Source organism: Camarhynchus parvulus, chromosome 8 (assembly GCF_901933205.1).
Source record: "Camarhynchus parvulus chromosome 8, STF_HiC, whole genome shotgun sequence".
NCBI classification, from domain to species: Eukaryota; Metazoa; Chordata; class Aves; order Passeriformes; family Thraupidae; genus Camarhynchus; species Camarhynchus parvulus.
The window spans coordinates 5093760-5115779 of record NC_044578.1 but is presented as its reverse complement, the minus strand read 5'-3'; the positions used below and the strand labels follow the sequence as shown (position 1 = coordinate 5115779).

The following is a 22020-nucleotide window of genomic DNA, read 5'->3' as shown; positions in this document are numbered from 1 at the left end:
GTATTTATAAAGTTATCATGGATAAATGAGACAGGAAATCTGAAGATGATTTCAAACCACTGGAGGAGTGCAGATTTAGACTGGTCTACCAAATAAGGTGTGGGAGGCAAGTTACTCACATTATTGTAAGATAGATTTGATAAGTCTATATGAGGCTGTGTACACGCACAAAGGAAAATTCCTCAAGGCAGGAGATTAAGTGATATGAAACCCTGGATATTGATGTCTTAGTGCATCCAAGCAGCCTGAGTTTGCAGCTGCTGTTAACAAATTTGTCCTGGATGGATTCTGTGCTTCAGGCCTCGGGCTGCTGGTGCAGGAAGTACTTTGTGCCCTCCCACACAAAGTCTGGATCTGGGGTTTTTTCCCACCTTGCTCTGCAGAAATGGAACGAGGCCTCAGGAGGTGCCAAGGTGTAACACTGGGGACTGTCCCTAGATGTAAGGACGGTGACATGTTAATGCATTCAGCTCAGCACACAGAGATGAACAAATGACACCCAGGTTTGGTGTTAGGAAGTAATTCCCTCGTTTCTCTGAAGTATGCCAGAAACCACCGGAAGGAAAAATGGGGAAGTTCTCTTCTTTGGAATAGGGAGCACAGTTGCTTTCCACAATCTGCTGAGAATTTCATGTAAGAAACCTTCCTGTTGCAAAGATTTTGCAATTGTAGAAGACTTTGGTGGCACGGTCACCCTCTTTTTGTGGCCAATTACTGCTATGGCCTTCAGACTCTTACTCTCATTACACAGAATTAACTACATAGAATTAATCAATTACTGCCATGGCACTCTGACTCCTACTCTCATTACAAGCTAAAGGTTAATCTAGGGAAGTGTTGGGAATTTTGTGACCTGTTGGACACACGTGCAGAGCACATCCTGGGGAACCTTCTAAAGCTGAGAGCTGTAGGGAAACCACAAGGCCTGGTAATACAAAACTGGGATGGTAAACTAGGCAGTGGCCAGGCTAGATAAAACTTTTGAGTGGAGCTGGTATGTGCACAGACTTGATTCCATGGACACCTGAATGGCGCTGGGGCTGTGTGTCTCCCAGGCACAAAGCTCACCATGCAATGAGTGATCCCTGAGTATTTGACACAGCGTGCAGAGCTCTGGTCACTGATGTGCTGGGAATTGCTACTCACACTGCACACATCTGGCAGGGAGAAGGGTTACAGGGAGAATTTGGGGACACACAGCTGTCCTGGGAAAGGGGACTCTACGTTCAAACTGCTGAAAACTCTACAAGAGGAGCAGCAGGAGGGAAGGGGGCATGGCTGACACAAGGACACCTCTTCTATTCCAAGTCCTCTTTCCTACATTTCCACTGTACCCTGGCTTAGTTTCATTTGTGTTTTAGATGATTTGCCAACATGTACTTCAGTAAATACCATCAGTTAGTGCTGATTGCAGAGACTCAGTGCATGGACATTTTATGTGAATGACAGCACAGTTTGGGCATGTGTGTAAAAGATGAACAGGAAAATAAATGCTTGGACAGAAAGTGTGTGGCAAACTGAACTTTGGGTGGCAGCCTTTGAAAGTGCACATATATAAGGCGGTTTGCTTAACAACAGCGATTAAAACCAGGAAAATCAGCTCCATTTAAGTTTTCTTCTGTGATATTGCTGAAAAACCGATCTGAAAAGACATGAATTAGAGGTAAATGAAAAATGACTGCATTGAGGAGCTCTGGGCTTGCCTTCTCTTGCCTGCTCTTACCTTCTTACGCACCTGCTGCTCTTTGGCCGAGTGCGCCTTGACATGCTTGCGCAGGGAGCTGGGGTCGGTGTAGCGCTTGGAGCAGCCGGGAATCTGGCAGGCGTAGGGCTTCTGGGGAGGAGCAAAGGGACACGTGTCACACCCCAGGACGGGCACACACACTGTGGGACACATGTCACACCCCTGTGCCCGCCCCAGCCAGCACAGGGAGCACACACAGTGTGAACCTGAGCTGAACACACTCAGCTGAACCTGAGCTGTTCCCTCTCTCTGCTGGGCCCATGTTTGCTCTGTCTCCTCTGAGCTCACCAACCAGGCACGATGCAAACAGAAGCGATTCTGCACTGGCACACTGGATATGGTTCATTGGGCTGAGCTAAATGCTATTGAGGTAGAACTGAATGGGACTTGAGAGCATTTCTTTATTCCCTCGCCTTTACAGCAAACAAAATTATCATGGCATCACCCAATATAAAGACAGACATTCTGGTTCTGAGTTCTCATGACAGGAAAAGCATTGAGGGGCTGGAGCAGGTCCAGAGAAGGGCAATGGAGTTGGGGAACAATCTGGAGAACAAGGAGTGGCTGAGGGAGCTGGGGGGGGCTAAGCGTGCAGAAAAGGAGGCTCAGAGGGGACCTTCCCAGTGACTGAAATCCTCACCAAATTCTTCTTGTGGCTATGCCTATTGCTAACAAATGGAACACTATCTCTGGGTTACAGAACAAACTCCAAATGAAGGTGCAACTGCCAAAATGAGCAAAGGCATTTTTTATTAAGTGACCATTGTCTTAAATGCCAGCAAAACAGTGCTGCATGGCACAGCTCACAAAGCTTTCAAGTTGAATGGAACATTCTTTTGTTCTCTGTTTTCTTGCCTCATCTATCAACATTACCTCAGCCTTCTCACTAGGACTAGCAAATCTTTTTGGTGTCTTCTCAAAGGTAGAAAACTGGTTTGCCATGACCTTGATGTCACATTCTTTAATCCCCCTGATTTCAGAAGGAGGATGCACAGAAGGGAAAAAATCCCACCAGTTTTGGGAGAAGTGACTGTGAGGTCCTGCAAACCCAGTTGCTCTGCTCCTGGAGGAGTGCTGATGTGCCCTTTTTACCACAAGGACAGACAGGTTCCCTTTGTTCTGCTCCTGCCTAGGAGAAGGAAATACTTCCAGATGATTTAGTGGGGATTCCATCAAACCAGCATACACCAGTAAGTGAAATGATTTACAGATTCTCCTTTGGAGAAGATAAATGGTGGAGTGACCTGCATTGAGAAGCTTTAAAACCAATTCCAAATGCACTCAGTAAGGAAAAAGCAGCCTATATAAACCCCCTTTCTTTGTAAGTACCTCCAGAGGATAAGTATTGCTGCTCTGTCCAGCCAGCAGGAAATTTCTGAAGGAATAATAGAATCATTCACCAATTCATGACCTTACAGGCTAACACAGCACCTACCCAGAAAGTTACAGGGCAAAGGAGATTTATTGAGAGTGTCTGGAACACAGAGAACTGACACCTGAGGAAAAGCTATGGAAAACTTTAACAAATCCCTTGGCAGAAAAACTAGCAGAGTATTTTTCAAATCACTGATGTCATTCAAATTAGTGATAAAATCATTCAACTCAGTCATAGGGAAACTAGAGGAGAATGTGATCACCCTTACAAAGGTTCATGGCTGTTTGCTCTGACATTCCAAGCAGTTGTTTGGTGCAGCAGCACCATCCTGTAGCTCTGCTATTTTTCATGTTCACATAAGCACACAATTCACTGAGCTTAAACCACAGGGCTTCAATTAAATCAGGTAAGTGGAACTCAGTTACTGTGTGCAGGACTACAGAAACAGTTTTAGAGAACCTGCAGTGGAATAGCGTGGAGGATGTTTTTAGATATTTAAGAAAGTTATTAGAAAATTATTACTGTACCTTTTTCCTGATTTATGAGCATTTCAGATAATAAAGACAGAGATAAAGGGAGAAGAGAAGAAAATAGAAAGTTAAGACATTTGTCTTCAATATTGCACAGACAACACACACAAAGAATTTGTGCTCATTTTAATAACCATGTCAGTTCTCTCTTAAAACTAATAGATGGCATTCAATTTGTGAGTTTGGCTAATAAAAAATATATCTACTAGATTCAGGCAATTAAATTAAAAAACTACATGCAATTTAGTATATCCACTTTCAAAAGCGATACAAATCACAAATTCAAATATCTCAGGTTGACTTTCAAATAAATAAAACATTGTTATTTTAAGTGTGCTTTGGTTTGGAAAATGTGACTGACTTGCTTCTCTTACTTGTTTGTTTTTGCAAGGCATAATGTACATTAGACATTCCTTAATGCTGCACTGTCTGAAATGTGTAACTGCTTAAAAAGTAAATATCAATTAAACTCAAAAGTTCTGCCCCATAAACACTTGGCCAAACTAAACCATGTATTCACTTCTTTGAAAAAGACAAAGGAACAACTCTGCCTGTTATTCTTTACAAGCTTTATGCTGAGGACATGACTGGTCTGCAGAGCTGTGTCATTGCTTTTTTTCCCCCTAATCTGGTGATTTCATTTCAGTAGAGCCCAAACCACTTGACAGGCTCCTGTCCTCTCTGTGAGACAAGGGAGAAGCTGCAGAGTCAAGCCAAACCTACCAACTGCAGAGAATAAATGAACGTGTTTCTCACAGTTAATCTCATGGAGGGTACTTAACCATAGAGTTATGAGACAGATTTATTTTCACTTTTTACAAAATTACTGTCCAAAAACTGAGGTGCATTTACCTTCCACTGAGAGGTCTGAAGAGCTTTTGCATTCACTCAGAGCACTCACTGAAGGGGACAGGAAGTGAGACAATGACACACATTTGGTGCAGCAGCAGTGACTCAGCTACACCTTACTGAGCTACTGCCTCCTCTTACTGGAACAGGAACAATGGCAGAGTTTGCTGAGTAACTCCCTCCTGCGTAATCACTCCTCAGCACGAGTAACACAACATAATTGCCTCTCTGTGATCAAGACTTTCTCATTTCTCAGAGCACAAACAGTTCAAAACCAAATCCACTTGCTCCTAGCTGAGTGCTCTAAGACTCTCCTAGTGAAAAGGCCAAGCCCCCTGCAGCAGCAGCACCGATCGTGTGCCAGGAGCACTGGAACACTCGGGGCAGCTCCCAGTACGGAATGGTGCTTACGGTGTCCAGGTGTGTCCTCTGGTGCTTTGCCCGGTCACTGGAGTTGCTGAAAGCTTTCTGGCAGCCAGGGTGCTGGCACAGGTATGGCTTCTCCCCAGTGTGACTCCGGAGGTGAATCTTGAGGTTCTCGAGCCTAGAAAATGCCTTGTTGCACCCTTCAAACTGAAAAATGTCATAAAAAAATCATTGTAAGGTTCTATTAAATAAACCATGTGCAGCCACAATGAGAACAGTGTAAGAACCAAGTTGGACGTGCAATAAATCAACCAACATTCAAACATCTGTTGAAATTTATGGATGAACCACAACATGTTGTGCTGTTCATTTAATCTGTCACCGAAGACATGGTGTGCAGCTCAGTAATAATACAAGGGTTATAAATATCTCACACATTCTGTCTGAGCTGAACACTTAAAGACATGGTGTCAGAGCAGAAAATTTAAAGAAAGAACAAGTGTTCTGAGGAGTCCTCTGAGATGTAAACTGGCACAGGAGCCACTGTGGGCAATAACAATTAGCTGCTACAGGCAGAGAGTAAGAGAAGCTGGTGGGTTAGAACCTGGTTTCAGGTGTCTGAAATATTATACACTGGAGCAGATGAGCACGGACTATTACAGGAAGACCTGATCCATTTGAAGATCAATCCAAAGGAACTCTGCTGTTATTCTGCACCCTTTTCTTTAGTAGCTGTATCATTCAGAGCTGTTCTCAGCATTTATACAACCAGTAACCTGAGCAACTCTGACTTCTTAAGCACCCGTTTCATTAGGGAGCTCAGCAATAAAACACTGCATAGCCTTCACAACAGAAGTCACTGTTTCAAATTAAATCTGAATAAATATGTAAGTAAAATTGCCAGCTACTAGGCCAAGGGAAGGGTGTTTTGTGTTGCTCAGTGCAAAGTTTCAGTGTTACAGACAACAGGCAGTGGAGGCACTGTCTGCAGGATGGGAACTCTCCCAGGCGAGCACAAATACTCGTGGTGTGCACATTTGTGCACCTGCACACCCACAGAATGCACTCAGATACTTGCACATGTTCAAATATTTGCATACAAACACTAAAGTGATGGAATGCATATTCTTTGCCCACTCTGCACATATTGCTGTTTCATGGCACATCTTCTTATGCCTCCACATAGATAAAACCCCGATTCCTCAAGGATCTGTGATCTCAAGGAATGTATTTGAGAAACACAACCCAATCCACCTTCCTGTCAACACTAAGAGCAATTCTGAAATATAGTAGGTGTATCTTCATACAATGGTTTGGGTTGGAAGGAACCTTAAGGGTCACTTAGTTCCAAGCCCTGCCATGGGCAAGGGACACCTTCCAATATCCCAGGTTGCTCCAAGCCCTGTCCAACCTGGCCTTGAGCAATTCCCAGGGATGGGGCAGCCACAGCTTCTCTGGGCAAGCTGTTCCAATCACTGTTTCTAGAAGCCATAGCTTTTTCTATGATTCTTGCTCATAAACACTGAAATCCTGACTCTCACAAAATCAGCAAATGCTTTGTCACTTCCTCATGCTGAGTAAAGATTTTGTTCAGCAGCTTTCCAGGAACCTGTGGCTCCTCAGATGTCATCACAGAAATCACCACCCTCTCAATCTTGCTTGTCACATACGCTTCAGGGTATGCAAACTGGAGAGATGGGAAGGGAGAGCAGCTGCAGATGGAGGAGCACTGAAGGTGCTACAGCCGGGAGGCTCCTGATCTCCCAGGGCCTGCCTAAGGGGAAGGAGAAAAGCACATCCTGCTCATCCCAGGGTGTTTTGTAAACACCTCAGCACAGCAACCACAGTGGTTCTGGAGCCAGCACTTCACACTGCAGGCCATGTCCTGGCACTGGATGCAGATCAGCTCTGCACACTACAGGCAGAGGGGTTTCTGGCACTTCTCTGCCTGTCCCAGCCCCTCACACACCAAAGGATCAATGTGGCCCTTACTGCCATAAATATTTCAGTGCCCTGAGCAGTAACCTGTCTGACTGGCATACTGGGTATGTGTACAGACAACTATCTGATGTGTATATATTTTCCATCTTTTCCCATCACAGCCATTGTGTCAGATCCACAAAATCACCTGCAGACATGCAGTTTATGAGTTCAGAAGCTTTGTTTGGCCACGACCTCTGAACACTTGAGCTGGTGCAAGGAGGCAGGGGGGTTTGGAAGTGACCAAAGCTACCAAGGCTTCAAAAGAAACAAACTTTCTTCACAATCATCACTAAAAATCTGACTAAGATTCAGGATGGAGCAATTTGAATTGTGCAAAAATGCTGAAGTCTATGAAAAATAGAGCAGAGTTCAGCAAATTCATACTTCTCATAGGACATTCCATAAAGCTGAGTGAATGTTCTGAGGTCCTAAAGATCACTTTTTTCCTTTTTGTTCCCAATCTTCCTCCTTTCCAACCTCCTTTGATTAGTGTGCCCACAGTGTGGCATCCCTTTGAAGTATTACCCCTTTCATCTCTCTTCCAGGTTCCCTTCAAGCACTGAGAGGCTGCTCTAAGTGTCCCTGGGGCCTTCTCCAGGCTGAACAAGCCCAGCTCTCTCAGCCCTTCTTCTCAGAGGAGATGTTCCATCCCTTGGAGCACTTTTGTGTTCCTTTATCCCCCAGCCTGTGTTGATACCAGGGGTTGCCCTGAACCGGCTGCAGGACCCTGACCTTGTTGAAACCCCATGGGCCACTTCTGGAGCTTGTCCATGTCCCTCTGGATGCCATCCCATCCTTCAGGAGTGTCAACTGCACCACTCAGCTTGGTGTCACTCACAAATTGCTGAGACTGCACTTGGTCCCACTACAGACCCCAAGGGACACCACCTGTCACCCACGTCCCATCTGAACACTGAGTCTCTCACCACCCTGGATGTCACCATCATTCCTCCTTCCCTGAGCACTCCAGCCATCAAATCCATCTCTCTCCAATTTAGAGAGAAGGATCTTGACCCTCAGAATGTTTTTCTAATGGATTACCAGTCTTCAGTTCCATTCCTAGAGACAAATGCAAAGCAGCAAGGTATGCAGAATAATCCAAACTCACAAAAGGTCCAGCTCCACTCTCATTGATGTCAGTAGCAAAAATTCCAACAGCAAATGTCCTCAAACATCTAAACACAAGCTTAATTTAAAACACATGAAAGCACATATGTTTAAGAGTTTGCTGGATCGACACCTCAGGGAGAGAAGGAGCAGGCCCTACCAGAAATGCTCAGAGCTGCAGTGAAAGCAGCAACACTCAAACAAATATGGGCTTATTTACAGACCCTTCTTCTGTGCTCAGCCGCCTTCTCCTGCTAAGTTTGTCCAATGCCTTCAGCAGTAAGGTTCCTCCATCACCACATAGGCTTGGACATTCAGAGCTTTTCTTATTTATGTTATTATTTTCTAATTCACATTATTTGTATTATCCAGCTCTATTAAACTGGGTAACAGACAGTGGGATGGTCCCAATGCAGTGATAAACTCAGGATAAACATGTCAGGTGGAAAAATACACCAGCAAAGAGAATGATGTGACTGCAGTACTCAGATTTTCAATTTGGCAAAGGCTGTTGGTGAAACAAGAATTCCATTCAGGAGGAAAGCAATGGAGACAAGAACCTTGCCACAAGTGATGAGAAGAGAGGAAGCTGAAGATGAAAGGTCTCAAAGGAAGGGAGGGATGGAGCTGGTGCAAAGAGCTGAGCAGGGTGGGCTGAGAATCCACTGAGAGCTGCAGGAAGAGCTGCACTTTGAAGGACTCCTTTTCCAGCTCTCTGATTTCTGATCTGCTGACTGTTTATCTCTCACAGTCTGTCCCTACTGAAGTTCATATGGAAACAGCTTCCCTTAAGTGGTGTGACAACTTCAACTGGGCTGCTGTTGTTAAGACAACTTTGTAAGGTAGTGCTTGGGTTTAACTGCTCCTCACCAATTCTTTTAACCCTTCCACCTACTCTTACTACTTGGAGTGTATTTACATTTACACTATATAAAACTACTCTAGGAAAAATGGGGGATCATTCTCCCTCTTAAATACCCTCCAGGAAGATCCAGCCATCCCACAAGTGTCTCAGCTTCGACTACAAAGGACAAATGTTCAGTTTTGAAAGGGCTTCAGGATGGAAAGAGCTATTTTACCAACTGAGAAGGCCACTTATGGGATCTCCCAGACATCTGGCCCCAATCTGCCACTGCTTAATCCTACAATCCTAAACATTTTGTGGACGTTTGATGCCTGGGATAAGTGTAACAAATGCTGCACGATCCTCAAAGTCTGTAAATGTCAACAGAACTCTTAAACAAGTTTCATCAATAAAAATAATAATTATATTGCAATTACTACTTTTGTCTTTGCTGTGAGATCGTTAATGCTGCACACACCCAAGCACAGACACAAAACAATGCCACATGATTACAGGAAGAACACAATGCAGTTATTGGGTTTTATAACTACTGCTGCTTTCAGAACAGGGCTTCTACCAGGAAAAAATACCTTGTAGAAATTTATGTGTCTGAACTAGTCTGTTACCATATGGAAATACATATGTTATCTTTATTTCACACTAAAATCCCACTGCAGTGTCGCTGTTGCAATATCACACATTCAAAAGCCATATTTATAAAAACACAGAATTATCTCACAGTGATCTAAACACATCACAATTTTCCCAACAAAGCAGTTTAATCTAATAACTGTAATTGCTTAAAATGTTTTTTCTTTGCTTCCAGATTATACTTTGAATGCACCTGAGAATGCTGCCACGCAGAAATAACAGCATGTTCCCAAGAGGGTTTATATTATCAAATGTTTACCATTTTCATGAGCGTATTTAATCACGGTCATGTCTAGCATATCTGTCAGTGGCACAGATCAGAAGAAATAAACTATAAACTAACCAGCTCAGACCATAGGGTGAAGCAATAACTGACATTTTCTTAGGAAATGAGTTATGACTGAAAAAGAGAAGCCTTCACAGTCGTAGTGCTAAATAGGTCCAGTGTGCCATTAGAGCAAGCTCATTAATATACACCTCTGCTCTCTGCTGCAAGATCAGTTAAACAAGCTGCCTTTTATTTATAGACCTAAAAGGGAAAGAGCAGGTCATATTGGCTGCTGACATCTCAGACAGCCTACAGATGGAAAACCCAAAACATTTCATTCCAAAGCATTTAATGCTATCAATAGGAAATCTGATGTCTGGTCAAAACATCCACGAGCCTTACGAACATTGTGAAATGTTCTTTCTTCCCAACTGATTACAGAATTGGGAAAATTTTACTGAAAAACACGCTAGGAGAAAAAGGATCCTGTGAGGCTGCGTATCCCTTCTGGAGGGGAGGAAACAGCCACACCACTCTTTAAATAGCATCAATGTTTAACAGCACACTGAGGCCAATGTTGGGGCCGTGGCTGGAAGCACACAGGGCTCCGAACTGTTATGAACCTCAGGAACTTAAAACACTTGAGTTGCTCCACCCCACACCACAATCAAAGTATCTGTTTTGGTGCTTTGTTTTTCCCAGCTAATTCCTGATTAGATTAATGTTTAATTCGCTGTTGTAGCTACAATGTAAAGCCCTGATCCTGCAAATAGTCGTGCATGAGCAACATGGCTCATGCAAGGAGTTTTATTAAACTCAACAGAACTATCTGAGTACCTAGCAAGTCACCCATAGGAAAGAGACTTTAACATCCTAAAGAATCCCAATTTATTTAGCCAGATTCAAACGTACAGATTTAAATTGTTGAAGCTGGGTTTTTTCCCTTTGTGATTATAATACAGTGGAAGGTAACTGTAACATAAAAGGAACTGCCAATTTCCAGGTTTGGTTTTATTTCTGAAGCCTGAACAGTTTATCTTTACAAAGTGACACTACATGCTATTTCGTTTCAGTCCTGGGCAAAAATGCTCATGCTTTTAGTTATTTGTCTTTAAAAAAAGCATTTAGGGCTTTAGCCAGAATGTTGTACAGCTGCGGGTGTGTAAGACAAGAAAAGCTTAAAAGGTTCAGAACAGGAAGAAGAGTGAGCCACAGTATAAATGCAATACATCCTCCACATTGTTGGTCTTCAGGGTAGTTGTGGCCAACCATTTGACATCCACACACTGTCCACCAATAAATAGCTCATTTTTCTTTATGCTGTTAGACAGATTGGGTATTTCCTAATTACCACGAAACTGGGAAATATGAATACACTGAGAATTCCTGGAGGAGGTGTCTGAACATCTCTGACTTAAACAAGACTTTGGGCTGTCCCTTTTATTTCAATTTTATGAATTTCTAAGCCCCTGAGCCCCCTTGGGCAGCAGCAGGAGTGATGGATCCATGAGGAATGCAGACCTGGCCCACGAAGGACTCCTTTAAGTCACGCGGTTTCGAGAGTGACCAGGTCTGGCTCTGCCCATGAGGTGATTCCCACACAAACACACCCCACCTGCCTGCCAGCATCCCCTGCACAGGGTAAATGTTCCTTCCAGCACTGGAATATTCACACATTGATTTCTTCTAGTGCCAGCAGGTCACCCACCTCAGTCGTCAAGTAGAGTTTTCCAGAAATTTTCCAGCAAACCCAAAATATCTGGGAAACTATCAGAGCATCCTATCCTTTTCACAAGACCTGAATTCTAGTATTAAAACTCTTTTTAGTAATTCTTCTTTAATCAAGAAGAAGTATAAACATTTGTCAAAACAAGGGTTGTTGCATTTGTTTGCTACAACATATGAGAATGAACCAGGAAAGTTGGGAATTTTTTACTATCAGCAGCTTGACAGCCACAGATTTTGCCATAAGGTTTTGCTAAATATGTCATTTGGAAAGCAAACAATTTTCTGAAACCTCATTACTGTTGGACTGAATGCAGTATTATGGCTTGCAGGCAAAAATAACATTACATGAGGCAACATTTTAAAGAACAAAATGCAAAATTCATAGGGTCATGTAATAAGCAAAGAAGACACCCCATGTCAGCCCCTTTACTTCCTCAGATGTAATTGGTAAACTATTCTTTATTTGGGATTTTTTGAATAGCTTATAAGCTATTTGAAATTAAAGGACAGCACACAACCCAAGATTTGCTGTTCTAATATCTGAAGCCAGATCTGCTTGTTCTGGGGACAAAATTAAGATTGAACAAAATAAATTAAAATCCCTCTCCATCCATGCCAGCAAAGAACCACAAATAAATTAAAATGCTTCCCTCCAGTACTTTTTGATTTTTTTAATAAAAAGTATCATTTCCTACATGTACTTCAAAAACTTGTTTCTCTGGATCAGTAATTCATTGTCTTAATTTCCAAGGAAACATTTCCATTCCAGCTTGCATCTAAAGTAGAATCTATCTGCACCCATCTCAATCTTCAAAGAACAGTCTGTGCTCTTGGCCTGGAGGGGCCAATTGCAGTGCAAACAGTTCTGTCCTGACAAGCATGGTGAGAAAGGTGCTCATAATCCCCTTACAGGTATGAGGGTTTGGAAGTTTGGAGTGAAGAATTAATTTGCTTAACATAAAGAATGCAGCCTCAGAGCAAAGGGAGAATCCATTACGATTGATGTGGACTAACCAGTTGGGGTAACAAAAAAGAAAACAGAAAAAAAGAAAATAATTAAAGAGACGACAGCAAAAAGAAGGGGGAAAAGTAATTATAAAAAGAAAAAAAATCCTACCCCAAAACTTATGGCTGATTAGCATAGCCTAGCATCTTAAAAGGCCAAAATACCACATGTGTGGCATGTTACAAAAGAAGATTAAAATAAAGGAAAAAATAATCCAGAGAACCATGAAGTCTCAAAACATCTGGAGTTTTATAGTAACAAGGAGGAAAAAATCAAAAACATAATTGAAAAAAGTCCACTGCGATACATTATTGTACAATGAAGCTTAATGGAATTGAAAGGAGAAGAGATGAAAAGGCAAAATAAGGGGGGCAAAGAAATAAAAGAAGCAAGAAAAGGCATTTATATTTTAAAGATGTCACTGAGGGTTTTTATCCCAGTTATTAAAAATTACACACCCTGCTTCTGTAAGCTGTTCCTGTGATGTGTTGAGCGCTCTCTTTCAGCGCAGGACATTCAGCACGCTGGGGAAGCTCAGCAACCCTTCTGTGCCCAGCACAGGGCACTTCTCACCTCTGGTCTGGGACACACATCTGCAAAGAGCACAGCAGAGAAGCTGCCTGTGCTGGTTTACATTCTGAATCCAATGGGAGATTGGAAGAGAGGCAGGACAAACATAAATTAAGAATGTTTGCTAAAAACAATGCGCACATTCAGGAATTAAGCAAACAGTCTTAAGCTGTTATACTGGCATCAGACACTATTGAAATACCCTCAATGTATTCCCTAACAAACACATGGAAAAAACCAAAATGAAAAGCTTCCCGCTTTATTTCATATTTTCCTTTCTTTTTAATGAACCAGTAAAGGAACAAAAAGATCCTCACATAGTCCAGTCTGCCTTTGTAACATGCCAAGAGTGTGTCTAGGAACAGGATGAGTTTCCAGTGTACCACAGACAGAGCAGCCTGGGTTAGGTCTGTGCTGTGTCTGCCTCCAGTCCCAGGAAGATCTGAGCCCAGCCTGTGACAAACCTGTGTGTCACAAACACTGTGTCATCTGCCAACAGTGAGTGTCCATCCTAACTTCCCACTCATTCCCCCTGGACTCCTGCTTTTTTATAATTCTGGAAAACCCAGCTCCTACCTTTGTCAAGACCAATAAATAAATATGTTTTACAGTCATCGCTTGTCACATGTCATCACAGCTTACAAAGTGGCTCCTGCCCTTGGCAGATCAAACAGAGGAGGATCCTGTGGATGAAATCTGATCTACAGTGGGAAATTGCTGGCTACAGCTGACTGAACTACTCCAGCACAACCAAATTCTCTTAGGAAAGATGAAAAATAGCAGCAAGGTAACTCTTTGCCCATCTATGTAGGTTTTTTGTTGCAAATCCAACTTTCTGTACGTGGTTCAACACAGCTTGTTCATTTTTTTCACTAAATGTTTCAAAAAGTCCAGAGTTTTATTGCTGGGGTTTTCTTCCATTTTAGTTAGGGTGGATTTTTTTAAATCTTAAAACCTACTGTCCTTCCCATACTCTGCCCGTGCTCATTTCTACAAGTGCATAATGGAGCTTTTATCTCAAACTGTTATTTCAGCTTGAAATTCAGCTCAGAAGAGTAAAGTTTCCCTGCAAATTGACAAACTGCATGAACTTGCCAGCACTGGGTTAATCTGCACAAAGCAATGAGGACAACACACAATTTTCCCCAAGGTTGTTCTCGGCAGTGGAGCAGAAAAGCCAGTGGGACTCTCAGTGCTCAGAGGGGTTCCTGGTCTCTCTGTGCCATGCTGGGCCAATCTGATTGTCCATAAGGGAAGACCTGTAATCCAAGGCAGGCAAGGGATCTGCTCAAATGACTGTAGCTGACACTCCCTCACATGTGTAAAGCCGAGCTCTGCCAAAGAGCCCTGTAAGAGGGGCTGGTGAACCACTGGGAAGCTGAGTGATGTGATGGGGTGGGAGCTTGTTCTCACTGCAGGGTTGGTCACCTCATTCTGCTCTCCCTTGTGCCATGACTGTGGAGCTCTCGGGCAAAAACGCTTGTACTTTTTTATCATTTGTTTTCAAAAAACCATTTTTTGTCTCTAAAACATTAAAGCACTGGAATCCTGAAGCATTTGTCTTTAGAACATTATTATTTTTTAAAAAAGCAACTCCAAGAAACACAGCTCTCTCCTTCACCCATGGACCTGCTCATCACACTACAGCAGAATCCCACAGAGCTCAGGGTAACACATGGAGAAGGATAAATCTGAGAGAACCTGCTCTTTCTCCCCTACAAATAAGAACTCATCCTCACTTTACCCCCAAGTCACTGCCTAGTCTGGCAGTGTTTGCATTTTGTCTTGCTTGGCCATGTTTGTTACATGAAAGAAAATCTGAGAGACTTATTCCTAGGAAAATGGCTTCAAGACCTCAACCTGCTTTAAAGGAAGTCAGTTTTCTCTCCAAAGCAGATGTTAAATCCAGATTTTGCTAATGAACACCCTATTGCTATCTTCACTCAGGGTGATTTTCCACACCCACTGCACTGGTGGCACTGACACCCTCCACCAAGCCCTGCTCCAGTTTCAAGTGCTGGAGCTGCCTCCAAAGCCTGTTGAGAAGATGAGCTCTGCTGAAGAGCAGTGCCAGGTCCTTCCATTCTCTACAGCACTGTGGGATCCTCTGGATAAAAGACTGTATAGCAATGTTCTTTTCTGAATAGCACTTAATGTTTTCCCACAGTCTTATTGTTTACAGGGAGTTTAGCAAGTCACTTCACTAATTTAAAATAGATTGTGTCCCACATGGGTGGATAACAATAACACATATTGGTGAATCATATGGCTTTCAAATGATATGTATGAAAAAGAAGTACTACACATATTGTCTGAAATTTTATTGTGTGAAACCACAGCACTTAGCTCCCTACCAGCTGTGTCAACAATTCAGTATAATAAACTAATACAATTGTAGAATAACAGCAAGGTTAGTTCTGAAAATTAAATGCTAAGATTCAAAAAGAAATGCAAAAAGAAGATGTAAATTAATACAGATGAACATTATTTCAGGTGGGAAAAACCTGCCTCACAAATGATGGGACCTCATGAAATTTATATCCCATGGCATAGGTTGCAGTGTAAAAGCCAAGGAGGAAAAGGGATTGATTACATGAAGGAAATTATTTTTAAAAGTAACAAAGAGTAGGTTTTGATATCTGATGAATCTGTTATATTACATTTTGTGTGACCACTGCAGGAGCATCCCATCTTACCACAAACTACACACCCTGGGTCAGCTTTAAAATGAAAGAATAAAAACCTTCCCTGGACTTTGTTCCAAGGTTCAGAGCAGCTCCCCATCCACGAGAGCAGCTCAGAGGAGCTGCCTCACACCCATGACGAAGCTCAAGGCCACTGCCAAAGGACATTCCTGACATACTTGACCAATGGCAGCCCATGCACAGGAATGGCTGAGTGAGCCAGGCTCAAATAACAAAGGTTCATATTGAGCTGTCTCACATAATTTTTAATATGCTGCTAAATAAATAAAAAAATAACTGAATAAAAGACATTTTTTAAGATAATATTTTGAGGGAAAACTGGGAAAGGAGCTCAACGGAAATAGGTTTTAAATTGAAACGTTGAACTGTAGCCCAGAAATGACAAGAAAATTAAATCTCTTTTTCTCCTGAACCCCAATAAAAAAAGTCTTAAACACTCTCAGTAGACCACAGTTTTGAAAGAAATGAAATTATGTTATTGTCATGGATGATTATTAGAAGGTATCTGCAAGGTTTTCCTGAGAGTTATCCCTCTATCCCAGAACCTAGCAGGAAACCACAATCACTTCTGTACCTTACGTGGAGGACTTTGAAATGAAAGTGCCTCAAAATCAAATATAAGCAGCTTTCAACATGTGCATTTAATCTTCCTAGGTTAAGAAACACCCTGTGGCCACCACACTAAAGAACTGAAAACGTAAATTGAAGAAATTATATCCATATGATTAAGTAAGATTCTTAAAGAGAAACATGTTGTTAAGTACTTCATTCAGAATAAAATGAAATGCAGTAAAATAGAAGCTATTTGGAATAAATCACTGACGCACATGCTTTCTATGCAAAATGGCAGTGTTCAGCTCAGAGTGGACATCTGGAGCAAATTAGCATTATGTTGAGAATAATATAAAATTAAAACATTTAGTTTCAGCTTCTAAAATTAAATATAAAATCAGAGACCACTGTTGTGTTGGACAGCTTGCCTTGTTGACTCTGATAGCAAGAGTTTATTTTGTTTTTCAAGTTGTTTATTCCTGCTATGACTGTCCTGCTAGCCCTGATGCTCCCAGGTACCACCTCTGCAAAAAGCACCAGGCACAAGAGCCGTGTCTCACCACGTGCTGCCAAGTCCTGCTCTAGGGCTTCAGAATGAGGAGTCTGAGGCCAAGCATGGGCCAGAGCAACTTGGGTAAATCAAGAAGAAATGACCCAAAACTACAGGCAGAACTTGGACCACACCCCAACCAAACCTCCCAGGAACTGAATGGCTCATTTTCACCTTTGCACTCTGACTCTGCACCTCCTGGCCCTGGAGAGGTCCATGTGCTGAAGGTGCTGGGTGACTTCAAGCCCTTGTGCAGCTCCTCTTCAAATTTGCTGAGCTCCTCCTGGCTGCTCAGTTCATGTGAGGTTTGGCAGAACCAACCCACAGGAGATCTCCCAGCTCCTTCAGAGCTGAGGGAGAGAAGCCTCTGCCCCTGGGACTTGCCCTAATTGTTTCAGGGACAGTGGCTATTGCAAAGCTCCTTCCACACCCAAACAAAGCTTCTGCTCCAACTCCTGTCAATTCTGTGTGCACACTCCAGGTGCTTAAGACAAGCGAGCATTTGTACTTCTGCTCTCACTTCTGGAGAGATTAACTGGGATAAAGGAAGTGTATGGGGCTGTAATTCCCTATAATCACTCTCTTCCCCAGCTGGGTCCTCTGTGTCACTTGAGGGAAAGGCACTTGAGCTGCATGCAGCCTTGGACTTGCTCTACATGGACCTGGCCTGTCCACTTGGGTTCTGAAACAGGAAAAAGGGATGTTTCTGCTTCCTTGGAGTGCCAGTCTTGGCACTTGACAAGACCACAAACTTCAGGAAGACATAACTTTTCTCCTGGACATCTTTCCAGATGTCCAATTTCAGCACTCTGCTCCAAACAGCTTTCCAGAATTTACTGCCTTATAAAACTGCCCATCTCCAACTAGACAAAGCAGCCACTAGCAGCAGTATTTCTGAAAAGCACAAGGCATCAGCAGCCCAGGACACTTCTGAACAACTCACACCTGGTCCAGGAGCTGTTCATGCCAAGTCAGTGGGTGACCCTGAGCAAATCACTTCAACGCCTATGCAGAGTTTAGTCCTTCGTGTGTTGTGTACTCAAATGCCTCCTCAGCAGGGACTGCATCACCACTTGTGAGGTATTTTTCGAGTATCCTGAACTTATCAGTCACTGGGGCAAAGCCTCTGAGCCAGGAGCAGAGCTCTGGAGAATCAGAACTTCCAGCAGAAGATCTATAACCATAACACTGGAGAGAATGCTGGACACATCAGCATCTTCAGGTCGTTTTTACTGTGTTTTTATGCTAATATTCTCCTAGATACTTGAAAGTAACATTGAACAAGCAACCAGCAAATAGTTTATGTAGCATAGAAATGACCTCTTTATAGTATGGCTTATCTCCTTTTTAACACCATTGGGAACAGGCCAACCTTGCCACCTGTTCCTGGACTTCCTTTAAGGTAGCCCTGTGTTTCAACATGAAACCTAAATTGGATGTGCACAGCCTTGTTCCTGCACTCTGCAATGTAAACACCTGCACATGTGTTTTAAATAGCCTCACACCTCTATATGTAAAATTTCACACACCTGTGAATTGGCCTTAAACAGCCCCACTGGGTTTTGTGGATGGAGAACAACTTCCAGGTGCAGATGAATAAGGTTATTTCAAGGGCACATGCAATGTACAGCCTCCAGTCTGAGTACGTACAATACTGTATTGCCAAACTCAAAGCAACACTCTTAAATGTGTCCTCTCTGTGACTCATTAATCAACTACTAAAATAGGAAATAAATGCATTTTGATCTTGCTAGCTTGCACTGAGCTCTAATTCACTGGGGCTTCAATTCTGTAAAGCACCTTGAGATCTCTGCACTGGGTGAGCACTCCTCAGATAAGGACAGTTCCAGCCTTGCTCTTCACACAGATGCCCAGGAAAGGCTCATTTTCATCAGTTTTAGGCCACACTGCTTTGTGATTCTTCTGCAGGGCACTTTCTTACCATGATTCTCTTCTGAAATATTAAAAAGATTAAGTTATTTTATTCCAATTCTACCAGCAGCTTCACAGAAGAACCTCACAGCTCATTTCTTATTTCAAAATTTTGGTCCATTTTGGCACATCATTTATTCATAAAGAACTCCGATAAACTTTTTCAAATGATAGGCTATGTGAATAAAGGCTGGAACTCTAAATTAATCTACAGTATGTGTTTTTAAAACCCTACCTATCCTCTTTCTTCTTCAGTCACCTCGTAATTGAGAAAAAAATGTTTAAAAGTTTAATTTTCTGTGTAATAGATGAGTTCTGAAGCAAATTCGCTTTGATTTCATGGTAATCTTTGTGACCACAATGCGTTCTTTGAAAAGGAGAATGAACTTTTTCATTTAATGAATTATTAGTCTTTTCCCAAAAGCTGCCAACATTTTTTTTTAAAAGCCGTGTCTTTTCTCCTTCCCCAGACGAATATCCAAAACAACCTCAACTCTTCATTCATAGCAAGCAAACACATATTTTAATGACAGTGAGGAAAGGTTTGCTGGGAGAAACAGTACCTTTTATTAGCCCAGCTAATACAGAAAAAGACAGAGAGGCTCTCAGCACAAAAACCTTTCTTTGAAGATGATCTTTAAGATCCCTTCCAACCCAAACCATGCTGTGATTCCATGTAAAACTCTCTCCAGACTGATTGCAAGGAATTGCAGCCAGAGAAGGAAAAGAGAGATGCATTCAGTTTCCACTGCTCTACAAAGAAAGGTCTGATGGGCACAGGGGGCTTGGGGGCATTTCCACACTGGCCTGAGCAAAGAGTGGCAGAGCTGCCCCCTGCCTTTCCAAACAGGTCATTAATCCAGGCTGAGGACACCACAGGCAGGCAGTGCCAGGCTTCCCAAACGGGCACCACCCAGTGCAGAGGCACACCATGGAGCCAGGGACATGGCTGCTGGCAGCCATCCTCAGGGCTGGAGTGGGAATGCCTTGCTTTGGACAGAGCACCCATGTGAAACAGCCTCTGCCTAGGACTGTTCCACTCTGTTTTTCACCTTTTACCCTTGGCATGGTTTTTCTGATCCCTCCTACACCAACTCCTCTCCCACTGACTGCAATCCTGAAATGCCAGGGCCCATAGGAATGGAGAGATGCAGCCTTTCTTTCTGTCCAAACAACCCTGGGTCAATATTTTGTGTGGACAAAAACCCTCATCATCTTTCTCGTGAGCTTTATGAGTTCTTTTCTCACTGCCAAACATGAACCTGTGAAGCAAAAACTCTTTAAATTTCATACTGGAGGCTGGTGCCTTTTTAATTAGTCTTTACTTACAGAGAAGTTAGGAGCAGACAGGCAAGTTGCAGTTGGAAAACATATGCAAGGGAAATAAAAGGGGCAGGAGTGACCAACCTACTCGCCTTTCCTGTTCTCGTGACTTTTATATACACATGATCTCACCAATTACATGATGTGACATCAACAGGGCCATTCTCTCTGCACTGAATGTCTTCAAAACATTCCTAGCCAGAGAAATTTATCTCTGAAACCACCCACTAGCATCAATCTTTTGCCTCTCCTGAAACAGGGACTGCACAGTCGTGCTTCTGTCATGTGATGAGAAGCATAACTGGTTACAGAGCCCTTGTATGCGCGACCACACACACCACTACTGATGCAGCACTAAATCAATCTCTTGAACTTGCCTCTTTCAGTAGAAAATGTGCAGAGATCTGCTCTGAAAGCTGAGTCTTGAGCTACAGGATGGCAGTCTGCTACAGCAACACAGAGAGCTGGGGTTCCAGCCAGCACCAACAGGATCCCCTGCTGAGACACAGTGCTACAGGTGCTCAAAATCACTGCTTCAGCTCTGGCACCTAGGTCTGTCTGCCACTAAAGCACAGCCAGAGTGATGGACTCCTTAAATTGAGAATGGCTCATCACCATTAGAATGCCTTTTCCTAATCCTCACCAGGAGCCAGTACCTGTACACAGCCAAATAATCCACCTCTTCAATCTCTTCACATTTTCCCACCAAGCCAGGAAAGCAAGAGAGCTCAGTTTCATGGAGGAAATAAGGACAAAGGGAAAGAACGGTGGCATCCCTCTGGGAGGACAAGACCAAGCCTGGCTGGGTTGGAGGGCTGGGAAAGGCAGGGCATGGGGGGGTTCCAGCTGAGAAAATGGAGCAGTTCTCAACCGAGTCGACTGCACTCACTGTCTTGCTTTCACTGGGTGGGGGGCACCAAGAAAACCAGACTGGCAAGACAAAGGAAGCAGAACAAATGCTGAGCAACCCATGGGGTTGCTTTTTACCAAAAGCACATAATTACTGTGTTCATTTGCAACCCATGGGGCAGGCTGTGCCCACTGAAAAGATTTTAAAATTAGAACCCAGGACGGTGACAAAAAAAATTACAAAAAGGATACAGAATACTCCTTCTGCCTCTGATCCTGTGTACAATGAGTAATGTGCCAATGATTTTGATGTGCAAACCTAGTTCTAATCAGGACCAGTCACGTTCATGCACCTAAATACCCTGTGTCAAGCAGCACAAAACACACCCCAATTTTTCTTTACTTTGTTTGGTTCTCCATTGATATTTTCCACCATAACTAACACATGATTTTCCCTCAAAACTTACCATGACAAAATCACAGCTCTTAAACATAAGAGTACAGCCCGCAGGCTGAGCTAAAGCATGCCCTGGCACAAGGAGGACATGCAGGACACGCTGAGCCACAAAGGATTACGCCAGCAGATTACCACAGACACATTTGTGAGCTCACCATTAAAAGCCACATGCAGCAATCTCTGGCAAACAACACCAGTGACAATGTAAATGCTCCTCCATCACACACAGGGGAGATTTGGTCAACAAAGGAGACCCTGTGCAAGCTCTGGGTTAAAGCATCTTCTCCGCAGGCTGGCCTTCCCTGCACGTGGCTGAACCAACAGAGAAGAGTGAACAGTCAGGGCTAAGTGTAGGAAGAAATGATTTTGCTCTTACCAAAAGCACGTCATTATTGTGTTCATTTGCAGGTTGTTCTGAAAAGTCATGTTTGTTTTTTAGCAAAACAAGTTTTGTGAATCCTTTCTTGTTCAAACAGTCAAGTTACTCAGCTCTCCCATGTCCCACAGACAAGGATGAATTGGGTGCTAACTCACAGGACTGGCCTCTTCTCTGTCTGGAATCCCACTGACAAACAGCCCAGCACATAAAAAATGCAAAGTCCACTGGTCCACACACAATGTCAACAAATCC

The 22020-nt window shown here is 43.0% G+C and overlaps 1 protein-coding gene across 5 annotated transcripts in view; it reads right to left on the bottom strand.

Annotated features, from left to right (window-relative positions):
- Window positions 1-22020, bottom strand: part of GLIS1 (GLIS family zinc finger 1) — a 178551-nt gene that overhangs the window by 28193 nt on the left and 128338 nt on the right. For 4 of the 5 annotated variants that reach the window (XM_030953190.1, XM_030953192.1, XM_030953189.1 and 1 more), the window contains exons 5-6: window positions 4910-5071; window positions 1724-1834 (exon numbers count right to left, since the gene is read on the bottom strand). In XM_030953190.1, the coding sequence (XP_030809050.1) occupies window positions 1724-1834; window positions 4910-5071 (273 nt within the window). The remainder of the gene's footprint in view (window positions 1-1723; window positions 1835-4909; window positions 5072-22020) is intronic. The other variant, XM_030953191.1, reaches the window with a different exon arrangement.